Genomic DNA, 13,745 nt, shown 5'->3' on the forward strand with positions numbered 1-13,745 from the left:
ATGCCAGCATCACTGGAGCATCACTAGAAAGGAGAAAATCCCAGGATTTCCCAGCTTGCATGGCTGGGGCACAATGGAGTGGAATGCCTTGCTAGACCCACAGCCTGGCTGCAGAGTGGCTGAGCCAGCCCCAGAAGAGGCCTGGGGGCCTCTTCCCTGAAAGCAAAGGAATGTTTTGCCCCCAGCCTGCCCCCGGCGACTGAACTCTGGCACTGCCAGCCTGGGCCGGCGGGGAAGGAGGTGTCATCCCAAGCCAAGGCAACCTGGGAACTGTCCTCGATGTCACAGGGCCACCTGCTGGAGATATCCCTTGAGATCCAACACTTCCCAGCTGGGGTTTGTCGCGCTGGCCTCTCCATCAGGGACACTCCCGGCCCACTCCCCACTGCTGGCAGTAGCATAGGCCTTGTCCCTAAACCATCACCCCCCACCAAGCCCACTGCCCTCCCTGGCATCTGCTGCCTGGCAGAGTTTTTGTGGACCCTCCAACATCTTCCAGAGCAAAGCAATCCTGAATTGCTCTCCCACAGGGGATACTCAAATCTGGGTTCCACTGCAGCATCCCCCAGTGCTGGGATGAAGGAGCTGAAGCCAAGATGCCCACAACCTGATCACAGGGAGAGGGGCATGTGTGTTGGGAGGAAGAGAGCATATCGCATTGGCAGGTTGAGGCTGGAGGTTGAGCCTGGGATGTAAGCATAGGATGGTGGGTCTGATGCTCTTGACCAGGAGGTCACTTAGTGATGAGGATAGCTTTGCTTGCAGGTTGGTGATACTTGGAGGGGCTTGGAAAAGTCCTAGGCAGATGTGGATTTGGGTAGGTCTCAAGTGGGGGTAAAAAGGAGGTGGCTGTGGAGCTGAGTGCCACCAGGAGATGGTATGTGACCCTGGGTATGTGTGGGAGATACAGGATCATCACCCAGAGCCCCTTCGAACCTGCTCAGGGCTTAGCTGTCACTGTTCCCTGTCCCAAGAGGACTTTCCCACCCAGTGCAACTGAGAAACACACCACCTCAGGCAGCAAAATGCTCGAGAACCTTCCATGTGAGAGTCACACACTTTTTGGGGGTCCCAGCAGCCTAGGAAGGAGACAAAGAGTTGCTGGCTCATCCATCCATCTGGCCCTTGTGATGCCTCCCCCAGGTGCTGCCTCCCCACCACTCCATCCCCTCTCTGCCCCAGCGATGCACTGAGACGACAGAGTGATGCTCCGCTGTTTATTTCAGCCGCCTGAAGAGTCTCATACACGTGGTGGGGTGGGAGTGCATTGGGGCGAGGGTTGGGGATGCCTGCCCTGGCCCCCCGGGCCTCTCTCCGGCTCCTCTCATTCTCTCCCCCCTCTCTGCCATTCACTCACTCCTCCTCTCTCCTGTGTCCACCTACGGGTACCCTCTCGGCTCATGAGCCCGGCCCCGTGCAGCCTCCTGCTGCTGGGGGTCCCCGCCACGGGGAGGGGCGGGCACTGCCCTCCTCTGCCCCACGGGACTGCCTCTCGGGCCGGGGGCAGCGAAGGGCCGAGCTCCCCGGGCCGGGGGGGACACGCAGGCTGGGGGTCCCCTCGCTCTGAGCTGGGCAGAGAACAGGGGGCTCAGCCCAGACCATGCCTAGCTTCTCCCCATCCCTAGCATCGCCGCCGCGCACCTGGAGAAGGGCCAGCTCCAGCGGGGACGGCGGTGCTGGTGGAGGGGGATGGGTCCCCGCTCGTGTGGGATGAGCCCCAAGCCTGTGCCCAGCGTGGGAAGGGGACTGTGGGGGGATCCAGAACCCGCTGCTGGGACCGTCCGGCTCTCCATGGAGCTGGCCCAGGCCACCACCTGCTCCCCCCAGCCCGTCCCACCTGTCCCGTCCCTCCCGCCTGCCGCCCCTCGGCCCTGGCCTGATCCTGACGCTGGCGTTGCCGCTGCGAAGCTGCAAAAGCAGAGCGAGCCTTTTGAAGCCGGAGGAGAGAGCCCGGGGGGTATGGGGGGCCCAGAGGCAGCTGCATGGGGGAGACTCCTCAGGCAGTGCCGGGGGAGCGCCGAGAGGCGAGGCGGGGGGCAGGAGGGGGGCACGGCGGAGGGACGGAGGCAGGGACAGAAGGTGCCAGTGGGCTGCTGGAGCCGCCTCCTCTACAGCACTTCATGCTGCTGCTGAGTCGCCTCACTCACCACCTGTGGGAGAGAAGCACCGTGAGACGCCGTGCCGTGCCACACCAGAGCCCCGGGCACGGGAACAGACGCCTTCCTCGGTCCCCTGCCTCCCAGCCACCCTCCGGTGCCACCCTGCCTCACCTCCCCATCACGGGTTTCGATGGTTTTGATCATCACGGTCTTTTTGGTGTGCACCTCGGAGCCCCGCTGCTCTGGGCTGGTCTCTGTGGGGGGGAGGACACAGGGGATGGGACCAGGGACGTGTGGAATGGGGACATAGCTGTGGGCTGGAGAGACTGAGGAGCTTCAGCAGCCTTGGTTTAACCCCACCTCAGCTCACAGCGACACCCAAACAAGTGCCCCCATACCAAGGTGTGGCACCTGTGTGTCCCCAGCCTGCCAGCCCGGCTACAACCCCCCAGGAGGGACATTTACCCCAAAAGTGGGCACTTTTGGGGAACGCTGGGAACTCATCCCAGGTCCCCCTCCACATGGAGTGAGGCTCACCTCGGAAATTGAGTGCAGAGGCGAAGGTCTGGTGCATGGGGATGCTGATCCTGTGGGAACACAGAAGGGAAAGCTTAGTGCCAGCCAGCCCTAGCCCTCAGGCGTGTCCTCAAAAAGTCGGGCCCCAAGAAAACCGCTGACCCTGCTGGTCTCCCCAGCTTGTCCTGCCCCTCTTCCACTCACCGGCTCTCCTCGCCCTCCAGCAGCTTGCGGTATGTGGCAATCTCCACGTCCAGGGCCATCTTGACATTGAGCAGGTCCTGGTACTCACGCAGGTGCCGGGCCATCTCATCCTTCAGGTGCCGGATCTCCTCCTCCAGGCGGGCAATGGTGTCCTGGTACCCACCGGCCTCACCCGCAAAGCGCTCCTCCATCTCCCGCATCTGGCGCATCAGCGAGTCATTCTGGAGAGATGGGGGTGCTCAGTGAGGGAGGGAGCCCAGAGGAGCCAGGGGCCACCTGTGGTGGGCACTGGGGATGCCAGGGCATCCGGGGAGAGCCATGGTCAGCCCCAGGCTGGGTTCAGCTGATGTGGGACCATGGTGAGTGACTGTAACCCTCCACCTGCCCAGTGCCAGGCAGCAGGGTCTCACAGGGACACGCTGGGCATGTACCAGGCAACCCCAACACCCTGGTGCCCAGGTGCTCCAGCAAAGCCATCCTACCCCAGCAAGAGGGCACAGAGAGCTGCAGAAGTACTGGATGGCTGCCTGGGGGTGGCACTGGTGGCTGCTGGCTGGCTCCTGTAATCATGACTGTGCCAGAATGGGACTGTTGTGCCCTGTTTGTTTGCAATCACCTTGCCAGCCTGCAACCAGACACCCCGAGCCCTGTGCCCGCCTGCCTGGAGCCTCCCAGGCTGGGTCACATTTTACAATCTGCACTTTGATTCCAGGACTCTGCCAAAACACTGTGTAGGAGCCCAGGCCACTGATAGGGGAAGTGCAGCCCAAATGTGGGGTACAGTGCCCTCTTCAGCAACAACTCAGAGAGCTGGAGAGAGCCCCCCACCCCAGAGATGTCCCAGAGGTCCCTGAGCAGCCTTGGAGCAGCAGATCCCTGCAGGGAAGCTGGGGATCTTCCCAATGCTGCCCTTAGCTCACCGTGCCCTTGAGGGCATCAATCTCGCAGGTGTAGGACTGGATCTGGTGCCGGTACTCCAGCATCTCCTGTTTGGCCTGCCTTAGCGCGTCGTTGTTCTTGTTGGCTGCCTGTGTCAGGTCAGACACCTGTGGAGAGACCGTGGTCAGTGGGCACGGCCCCCGGGATGGAACCCGCTGTGCCGGGGCCAGCCCAGAGCCCACCACCTCCCGCACCTTGGACTTGTACCACTCCTCGGCCTCGGCGATGTTCTTAGCAGCAATGCTCTCATACTGAGCACGGATGTCCCGCAGAGCAGCTGTCAAATCAGGCTTGGAGATGTCCATCTCCACCTGGATGTGCTGCTCCTGCAGCTGTGCCTGCAGCTCCCGGATTTCCTGCGTGGACAAGGTGACATCTCAGGGCATCCGCTGCATTTTCCCTGCCCCATGAATGCCACTGGAAAAGGGTGCCACTTCTGACCTACCTCTTCATGCACCTTCTTGAGGAAGGCAATCTCCTCCTGCAGGGACTCGATACGTCTTTCCAGGTCAATGCGTGCTAGTGTGGCTGCATCCACATCCTGGGAGGGACACAGAATGAGGGGTAGTGGGGGAGTTGCAGGGAGAGCATGAGGGCTGGAAGGTGCAAAGCTGTGTCCAGGACCATGCCCTGGTGCTAGGGCCAGGCTGCCAGGGGAAGATGGGGGTGAGAAGAGGGTAGGGTTCCCACACAGCACGAAGGGGACAGGTACTCACAGCTCTGAATGCAGCAAGGTTGTTCTCAGCCTCCTCCTTCAGCTGAATCTCCTCTTGTAGCCTGTAGGCAGAGAAGGGAGGCTAGAGGGGGGTCTGGAGGAAGCTCTGTCCCTCCATGGTGATGTCCCCCCGAGCTGTACTTAAGCCCAGCATGGCCCGGTAGGAAGAAAACAGATTGTCCTGTGTTCCCGGCAGGCAGCAGAGGACTGGCGGGGGGCCAGGGGCTCTTCCTCCCATTCCCTATTATAGTCAACGCCGGAGAGATCACAAAGACATGAGGTCAGCTCAGTGCCACACGCACTGCCCCGGCCCTTATAGGGGAGAGTGACCAGCAGCTGGGGGACAGGGTGCAGGATCTGACACAGGGGTCTGAGAGATGGCCACCAGCTGAGCTTTTCCAGGGAGAGCACAAGTACAGACAGGTTTCAGCGATGCTGTGGGATGGGATGTGCTGTGGGGACTCCTGTGGGAGAGGCTCAGGTCATGACTGGAGATCCAGGCTTGTGTCAAGGAAGGGGACAGCACCACAGGCTGCATGTCAGTGGGAAGGCAGCAGGGAGGAGATGGAGGTGCCCAGGTGGTGCTGGCACATGGGGTGGCAGAAACCCAACACCCGTTTGTTCTGGGCCCTGCTCCTCCCCTGTCACTGAGAGTTCCTTCATACCACCACCCCCAGCTCCCCAGCATCAGGGAGGTAACCAGCGCTGGCCATCTGTGGTGGTGGCTGGGGTTACCAGGAGGCAGCAGGCTATGTCACCCCAAGGGAATGGTGTCCCCCAGGGCACAGAGTCCAGGAGGGAAGGTGCAGACCATCATCAGAACATACAGCTCCCCTTGAGTATCTGCCCCTTCTGCCAGCTTCCCCACGCTCATCAGTCCCTGAGGGTTCCCTCAGCCTGGCCACCCTTGTGGATAATCACCGCTTTCTTCCCCCCAGTACCAGCCAAGTCCACAGCATCTCTGGAGTCTCCCACTGGTCACAGGGCACTGTGGACACTCACAGTAGGCCTGGAGCATCCCTGGCCTGTGGAAGTGCAGCCGCTTCCTCCACTCCCTCCTTCACATCTGGAGCTGATGGAGCACCGTCCCTGGCTTACCCATCCCCTTGCTTCTGCCTACCTGATTGCATCTGTCTGTCCATCTATCCCACAAAGCCCAGCTCACCCAGGGGCCCAGCAGCCCTCCCCAGTGTGAGCAGAGATGGGGACTCCGGGGTGAGGTGCATGTTGATATCCCAGCTCTGGGTGTCCTGTGGTGCTACAGCTGGGCCCCAGACTCACTGCAAGGGAGGGCATAGTGGACACCCCTGCTATGGGAGCCACTCTACCCTCTGGGTGCTGCCTGGGCAACCAGAAAGTGGTCTAGGGGGACAGAGTATTGGGATCATGATGGGCTCTGAGCACGAGGCACGAGGGTAGCAGCAAACACCTGAGGGGCTGCCAGGGTGAGCTCTGCCCCCACCCACCCCTAGGGATGGAGTTGGATGCCCACAGGAACTTTCCAGGCCCCCCCCCCCCACTCACTTCTGCTTGAGTTTCTGCAGGTCATCGAGCAGGTTGTCACGCTCAACCTCCACACGAGCCCGCTGGTTGGTGAGCAGGTCCACCTGGCGCCGGAGCTCCCGCAGCTCCTCCTCGTACATCTCGGCCACGCGGGTGGGCTCCTTGCCCCGCAGGCGGTTGACCTCGGCCACCATGAGGGCATTCTGCTGCTCCAAGAAGCGCACCTTTTCGATGTAGTTGGCGAAACGGTCATTGAGTTCCTGCAGTTCCACCTTCTCGTTGGTGCGGGTCTGGAGGAACTCCTGGTTCATGGCATCGGCCAGGCTGAAGTCCAGCAGCTCTCCAGCACCCTGGTAGGCGCTCTGGTAGGAGCGCAGGGGCGTCACACGGGTGGTGCGGAAGGTGGACAGGCTGGGGACGGCCGAGGTGCGGGACACCTGGTACACGCGGGAGGTGACGGAGCTGCCGCTGCTGCCCTTGCCCCCGAAGGAGGCACGAGAGAAGACCGGGGAGCCGCCAAAGGTGCGGCGGTAGGAAGAGACCCGCTGGCTGGAGGAGTAGGACTGGCTCATGGTGGCGGCGTGGGGAGGCGAGGCCGGAGCAGGGAGCAGGCAGAGGGCTGGCGAGCGGCCGGCACAGCTCGGAGAGGCGTCGGGAGGGGACCGCGAGCCGCTATTTGTATCCTGCTGACATCACCCGCCCCTCCTGCTGCCGGGCAGCTGGGGGATGCTGCCGCGGGGGAGATGGCCGCAGCCCCCGCCCACTGCCCCTCACCTGCCCACACCCCCCGGCTGACAAAGACCCCTGGGCACCCCAGAGCTCCCTGGTGAGGCCTTGACACCACTGCTCTGCCCTGTCCTTGGGGGTGCGAGGGGAGGAAGTGGGACAGACGGGTGGTGAACCCCCTGTCAGGATGTAGTGCCACCCACAGGGGGCCCGGACAGACAGACAGACGGCCTAGACTGACGCCACGAAGGGAAAGAAGGGAACCTTCACAACATCACTTGACCCCCTTGAGCCAAACCCCATGCCAGGTAGCCGTGGTCCCCAAATTGGTCTTGAGCACCCCAAAAAGGGGGATACCCTGACCCACCCCCTGGCAAGAGCACCATGCTCAAGTCTCCATATGGGGACAGACTCCAGCTCCCCCCATCCAGAAAATGAGCAAGGAAGGGCCCTGGAGAGGGGTTGATGTGGGGGATCACCTGCCCTGAGTGTGCTTGCCCACCACCCAAACTGTTTCTGACATGGGGGCTGAGCACTGGCCAGGGTCTGGGTGCTTTTGGAGTGCTGCTGAGTGACCCCGAGCAGGTGCTGGGTCCGAGCCCCAGTGACGGTGACGTCAGCCCCTGTCCTCGCTCCGGCACATTCCCAAAGCAGCAGGCACTCAACCAAAATAGCCTTCCCAGCTCATACTCGTGGGGTGTGGGACATACATACGTGGTATTTATAGTGGGGGAGGCACTCTGTTAACCCTTCTTGCTCCAGGCATGTGGAGAGCACAGCTGGATGGTGACCCTGCCTGGAGCAGCTCTAGCGCCTCTCTGATCCCCATCACCCTAAGAGCAGAACAAGGTCCCCAGGTTATCCCGAGGCACAGCAGGCTCTGCCCTGTCTCCTTGGCCTCCTCCTTGGCCAGGAAGTACACTGGGGTTCAGAAAGTCCAGACCAGCTCCCCAAAAACTCCCACAATGGGGAATTTCTAAGTCTGTCTGAAAACACCCTCTACAGCTTCCTGGACAAGCAGCAGATCAGGTCAGGGACCCTCAGGGCCCTGCACAAACCCATGACAGCTGAAAAGGACATCCTGAGGGAGGGCATCTGTGCTGGGGGAATCCCTCATGAGGGTTCTCCTTGCCTGGGCAGCACCCCCTCCTCCCCAGACTCCCCAGCACACCTGGTGACCCCCGGCTCTGTCCAAGCTGGGCTGTTTTGGCTGACATCAGCTGGCTCAGCCCCAGTGCTTTTGTCCCTGAAGGCCCTGGTGGAGGGGACCGCTGTGCCCCTGGGCACAGGGTGACTCAGCAGCAGGACAGCAGCGCTCAGCCCTGCCTGGCCCCGCACCTCCCAGCCTTCTGTCCCAGCTGTAACACAGAAGCCAAGCAATGCCATGGCTCACCCATGGCAGCATCAGCATCAGGCAAAGGCTCAAGCTTGTTCATAGAGGCATTCTCAACTGCCCTTGCTCTGGGAGGAACTCCTCCCTGCTGCCTCCCTGCTCCACGTCACTTGGGGAGCCAGCTAAAGTCTGGGTCCCACAGACATGCAGGTGGGCTCAATGCTCTGCATCCCTTTTGCTCCTCCAAGCCCCCCATCCCTGGAGCCTCTCCCAGCCACCCAGTTGCGAGTGATGTAGCGTCTTCCCAGGGAGTACAAGCTGCTTGGAGGAGCCTGCCTTTAAAAGGGAAGGTATTTCCAGATGAGGCTGCTTCATCACAGCACAGGGAGAGAATGGAAGAAAGGGGGGCTTGTGGGGGGAGAGTAGATGGAAAAACAGACAGCATCCTTCCTCCTTCTGGCCCCATTCCGAGTATGCCCTGCACATCCCAGAGCCCCGCACGTGTGCCCTGCCTGTGCTGCAAGTGCCAGCAAGCTGGCCCTTAGCTGGTGTGCAGAGGGGTAGGTGAGGGGGGACTCAGGGTGTCTGGAACAGCACACCACCAGGAACAGAGCTCAGCCATCCCTTTCCATGACCCCACCCCACTGCTGTGCCAGCTGGGAGTGTGGGGAGGATGGATTCCTCAGGGGTGCTCTGTCCAGAAGGCACCACCCTGCCCTGGTGTTTCAGGTGGGTTGATACAAATTCCATCTCAGGCCTGGGTAACACTTGTTCCTATCCTCATCCCACAGAGCAGGAGGGTGCAGGGTTGGGGTGCTCCAGGGAGGGGAAATGCACTCTTGGGCACTGCTGCTTGGAGGGGAAGCAGCTCCAAGGGGTTAACCAGGAGCATCCTCTTGACCCTGCTCTGGGAGAGAGTGTTTGAAGTGGCCTTTCCTTAGCTGTGGTGACAGCCTTCCGGTATGGCTCTGGGTAAGCAGGGGCCCCATGTCTTGCAGAGGGTGGACAAGCCTCTTAGGAAATCCCTGTCTGCTTGGAGAACCCAGCATGACAGGAAGAAGGGATGAAATGCAGGACCCAGAGACCCTGCCTGAGTCCCATCCCAGGGACAAAATGCCAAATATTCTGTGCCAATTGAAGACCCAGAGACTGCAGAAAGTGAGGAGGCTGCAGAGGGCAGAAGTGCAAGGCTGCCTCCTGTCCTGTCCAGCCCTGTGCAGCCTCCCCACAGCTCCATCCCAGGCCGGGCTGACCCAGACCAACGGAGCCTGGGAAGTGGCTCCTGAACCCCCGCACTGGCCTGGTCCCAGTTTCCATCAAGTCTTGGATGACACTGCTGCCGGGAAGGCAGTTGGAGCTGGAATGTCAAACAACTCCCGCTGGTCATGACATCCCTGTGAGCAAAGCCAGCTGCATCCTGCAGCCTCCCCTCCTTCCTGGCCCTCCCTCCCTGCTGTTCCCCCAGGATTTAAACCCGCACAGCCTCCTTGGGCTGTAGGCATCTTGAGGCTTGAAGCTAGACAGGATGTGGGGACCATATGCTGACCCTTCCTTGTCCCTGTACCCTGCCACCAGGACCCAGTGCCCCCTTATGCCCGGCCTTAGCTGCAGGGTGAGTTGAGGAATGGGAATGAAGCAGCAGGGGTGTCCATCCCCCTCCCTCCTGACTCCTGGCTGTATTCCTTCATCCCGCTCCTTTTACAGCCATGAGCCTCCCAGACGCCTTTACCCTAAGAGGGAAGGACTGTGTGGCCCATTCCCCAGTGCTGACGGATCCAGGGCACATGCTATTGTCTAAATAGGAGGTGGCTCTCCCTCCCTGCCTGGACCAAGGCGCAGCCTAGACTGATGGGGTCCCAGGAGCTGGTGGGCAAAGTCTCCAGTCCCACCGTGCCTGCTGTTGATTCTACCTGCCCCCATGCCTTTGCTCACTCCAGAGCTCAGGACCAGGGGGTGCACAGACCGCCTGGTGCCCACCCCCATGTCCCCAGGTGCTGGGGATGCTGAGGACATTGTCCTGTCTGTGAGTGGCACAGAATCCTGGGGGTGCCTGAATGCCCCCATGGCAAGCATTGATGCCAGGGGTGTCCAGATGCAACCTGTATAGATGCTGGGAGGTGTTTGCTCACCTCCCCTGGTCTTTGTGTGTCCTCTGGGTGAGTTGTTGCCTCCATTATTTCACGAGCATTCTGGGGGTGAGCTGTTGCCCTGACTTGTGTAGATGATGGGGAGACCAGCTCCTTCCATGTCCATGCAGATGCTTGAAGCCTACACCTGCCCCATCACCCATCTACAGCTGGCTCTGTTGTCCATGGGGATATTGGGGATACTCCCCTATCCCTGCTGCCTAGGGGCAGGCTGAAGTGTGTCCACCTGCCCTCATGGTCCTTGGGGACATTCACCTGCTCCAGTGGTGTGGAGACTTTGAGGATGCCCAGCTGCCCTTGTGATCCATGTAGACATGGGGGTGGATAAGTGTCTGAGTGGTCCATGAGGATGCTGCAGGCCTCGATAGCATCACCCATGCCAGTGAGATGAGGTAGCATTACCCGCTGCATCGCTGATGGCTCACGTAAGGCATGGTGGCCATTCACTCAGCCTCCAGCAATTCCTGGGCAGTGATTTCACTTTCCCATGCTCAGACACGTGGGCCGGGATGCGGGGGACCACATGGCCTCGATGGATGCCATCCCTTTGCTCATCCTGGCAGGGCTGGCAAGGGGGGGGTCCAGGCAGCCTGGCAGGCAGTGGGAGAAGGGGGTGGCACTTCCTGGATCTCTGCTGTGTTTACAGTCTTTGTCCTGGGCCATCTTTCCATTAACCCCTTCCAGCAGGGAGGGCTAAGCACTGCCTGCCCATCCCCAGGGCCTACTGCCAGCAGGGAATACTTCTTGCAGCGAAGCCTGCCCAGGGCTGCCAGGGGACATAGGGAGGACCACAGTGCCCTGTCACTACTGGTCCTGTCTCTGTGTCCTAGTTTAGGGCAAATTAGGGAGGAAAACTCCAAATGGGGATTTCCCCAGGGAAATGCTCCCTCCCCACCAACTGGTCCAGGAAAGGGAAAAAAAAAATTCTTGGAGAGAAGTGAAAAAAGCTGTTTATTTAACAGAAATTGAATAATATTAAATAATAAAACTTCTTGCTGTTCGATGGGATGACAAGTCTAGGAAGAAAAGTCCTTTTCATGTGGTGTAGCTCGGCTCACTCAGGTTCTTATCAGTCCTTTCGGTGCTGGAAAGTGCCAAGGCCCAGGCCCTGGTGGGCCACAGGCCTGAGCTCTCGGGGTTTGGCTGGGTGTTCAGTCCAGAGCAGGCTTGCACAGATCCAAGAGAAAAAAAGGAGGGAAAAAAAACCAAAGGTCCAGGGAACTCTTCTGCCTCAGCTAGCTAAAACTAACTAGAAGCCAGAGAGAAGCTCTGTCCCGCTGTCTGTCCGTGCTGCAGACACCACAGTCCAGGAGCGGGATGTGTGAGAGTGATGTTTTCCTTAACACACTGCGCGCTTCTTCTTCTCCCCACTCTTGCTCTCAGAGCCAGTCTTAAAGGTGCAGAACTTAATATATAACATAAACCAGACGACTGGGGATACCAGTATCATAAAGTCACCCCAGGACACTCTGCCAGGCACCTCTGGGGACACACATGAGCCCAGCAGCAGGGTGCACACATGCAGAGGAGGAGATGATGCCATTTTGGAAGGGCGGCCTGTGGCTCTGTGCTGCACTGGATGATCCATGGGCAGCGCAGGATGGGGACAGAAGCACTGTCTTCCCAGAAACACGGTGATGGGGTAGGGGGCAACCATGGCAGGTGCTGTGCAGCCCTTGGCACCCAGCCAGGGGTGAGTCAGAGCCCACCCAGATATAGCCATCAGGAGCTTTTTCTGGAAGTCCTGCTGTGCCTGGAATAGCTGTGGCACGCCAAGGCACTGCCCTTTGCTCACAGCGGCAGGGATAGAGGAAGGCCACACCCGGCCCTGCCACTCACTCCTGCTCTGACCCCCCAGATCCAGGCACACCCTGCTTCTGCACACACACACACCAGGAATCATCCACCCTGAGCACCCACTGGGCACCCATATGCTCTGGGCATCCACTGGCTGGGGAGCCAAGGGCTCTAAATGTCCTCAGATGTCCTTCAGGTACAGTCTGGGAACCATTCAAGAGCACCTGGCCCTGAGCTGTGTTCCAGCAGCAGAGGGGGGTGATGCTGGCAGGAAGAGTGTGGGGATGGCTGCCTGGCATATGGGCTGAAGTGCTGGGTGCTCCCAACCTTGTCCCTGCCTCGGGGGGCCTGGCCTGGGGGGTCCTGGCCCTGTGTTGTGCTGTAGTTGACATGGAGACCCTCCAGCTGTCCTTCTGCAGGGTGCCAGGCAGTGGGAGTGCTCGTTCCCGTTTGGTGGTGGGGAGAGGCAGGTGCTGGGGGCTAGAAGCATAAATCCAGAGCTGTCAGGAGCTCTCGGCACGACAGGTCACAGGGTCAGGGGCAACAGGACCACCAGTTTCCAGTCCTCAGAACACGGATGGCGTCTCCAGCTAGCAGGGTGCTCACGCGGGTGACTCAGGAGCTGGGAATCCAGCTGGCACCCAACACCTGGGCCCCATGCAGCACTCACAGGCTGCCACGTCCATCTCCCAAGGCCACACACCCATTGCTTGGAAGAAAGGATCCTGCTGTGAAATGATGCACGAGGACTGATTGAAACCCAAAACCCCACTGGCTGCATCCAGCCCATGAAGGGAACCCAGCCAAGGGAAGGAGGCAACCTAATCCATGCAAGGCCAAGGGGTCCTATCCCTTGGGAGTGCCCCTGGGGCTAACAGGCAGCTTGGGTGCTGCTCTGCCACCGTGCCAAGTCTCAGAACGCAGTGCATTGCTGTCACTCAGAGACATTTGTCTCCAACATGGCACCAAGGGTTTCTGCCTTGTTTCCTGTGAGTCCCAGGCAGTGCCAAGGCAGGGGAGCAACAACGATGGCGAGCTGCAGCTTGTCTGTGACCCACTCCAAATGTACCTAGCCTTGGGGAAGTGAGTGCTTTCCTGTGCATATGCACCCCACTGCAGACAGGCCAAGCCCTGTCTTGGGGCAGCCCTTGCTCTCCCAGTCTCCACTCCCTAGAAGTGGGGCATACCTGGGAAGGATGGGTGACCATTGTTTTGTAGCCTGTCCCTGCTCCTTGCTTCTCACCCCAACCCCACGCGGCTGTGTCCCTCTTCCACCCACCCTTGATTCAGCTCTACCCTAGTCCTATCAGGCACTGTGTTTGCCTGGTCTGGAGCAGGGTGCGGGCTGAGGGGTGCATGGTGTGGATTGCACGGTGTGGGGTGCAGGGTGAGAGTGCGATGTGCATGGCGGGGGGCATAGTGTGGGAGGTGCGGGGTGTGGATTGTGGGGTGCGGGGTGCAGATTGCCGGGTGCAGAGTTTGGAGTGCAGGGTGCAGATTGCGGGATGCCGGGCTGGGTGCAGATTGCCGGGTGTGGATTGCGGGGTGCAGGGCTGGGTGCAGATTGCCGGGTGTGGATTGCAGGGTGCAGGGTGCGGATTGCGGGGTGCGGGGTGCGGATTGCCGGGTGCAGAGTTCGGGGTGCAGGCTGCAGACTGCCGGGTGCAGAGCTCGGAGTGCAGGGTGCAGATTGCGGGGTGCAGGGCTGGGTGCAGACTGCCGGGTGCAGAGTTCGGAGTGCAGGGTGCAGATTGCGGGGTGCAGGG

At 60.4% G+C, this 13,745-nt stretch overlaps 1 protein-coding gene across 1 annotated transcript; it reads right to left on the bottom strand.

Moving 5' to 3' along the window:
* Positions 1–1,203: 1,203 nt before the first annotated feature.
* On the bottom strand, positions 1,204–6,630 carry DES (desmin). The gene is made up of 9 exons (XM_015635560.2): positions 5,998–6,630; positions 4,475–4,535; positions 4,204–4,299; positions 3,953–4,114; positions 3,740–3,865; positions 2,820–3,040; positions 2,637–2,686; positions 2,271–2,353; positions 1,204–2,150 (listed from the first exon to the last, which is right to left on the bottom strand). The coding sequence occupies exons 1-9, from the start codon at positions 6,546–6,548 to the stop codon at positions 2,109–2,111; spliced, it is 1,392 nt and encodes a 463-aa protein (XP_015491046.1). The 5' UTR covers positions 6,549–6,630; the 3' UTR covers positions 1,204–2,108.
* Between the last annotated feature and the right edge of the window lie 7,115 nt (positions 6,631–13,745).

The sequence above is a fragment of the Parus major genome, chromosome 7, assembly GCF_001522545.3.
Source record: "Parus major isolate Abel chromosome 7, Parus_major1.1, whole genome shotgun sequence".
NCBI lineage: Eukaryota > Metazoa > Chordata > Aves > Passeriformes > Paridae > Parus > Parus major.

Excerpts from the sequence above, each read along its gene's own strand:
- DES (XM_015635560.2), bottom strand. The coding sequence starts at position 6,548 with ATGAGCCAGTCCTACTCCTCCAGCCAGCGGGTCTCTTCCTACCGCCGC. Across the intron at positions 3,041-3,739 it reads TTGATGCCCTCAAGGGCACG|AATGACTCGCTGATGCGCCA; the intron begins GTGAGCTAAGGG and ends CCATCTCTCCAG. Across the intron at positions 2,151-2,270 it reads TCGAAACCCGTGATGGGGAG|GTGGTGAGTGAGGCGACTCA; the intron begins GTGAGGCAGGGT and ends TCTCTCCCACAG.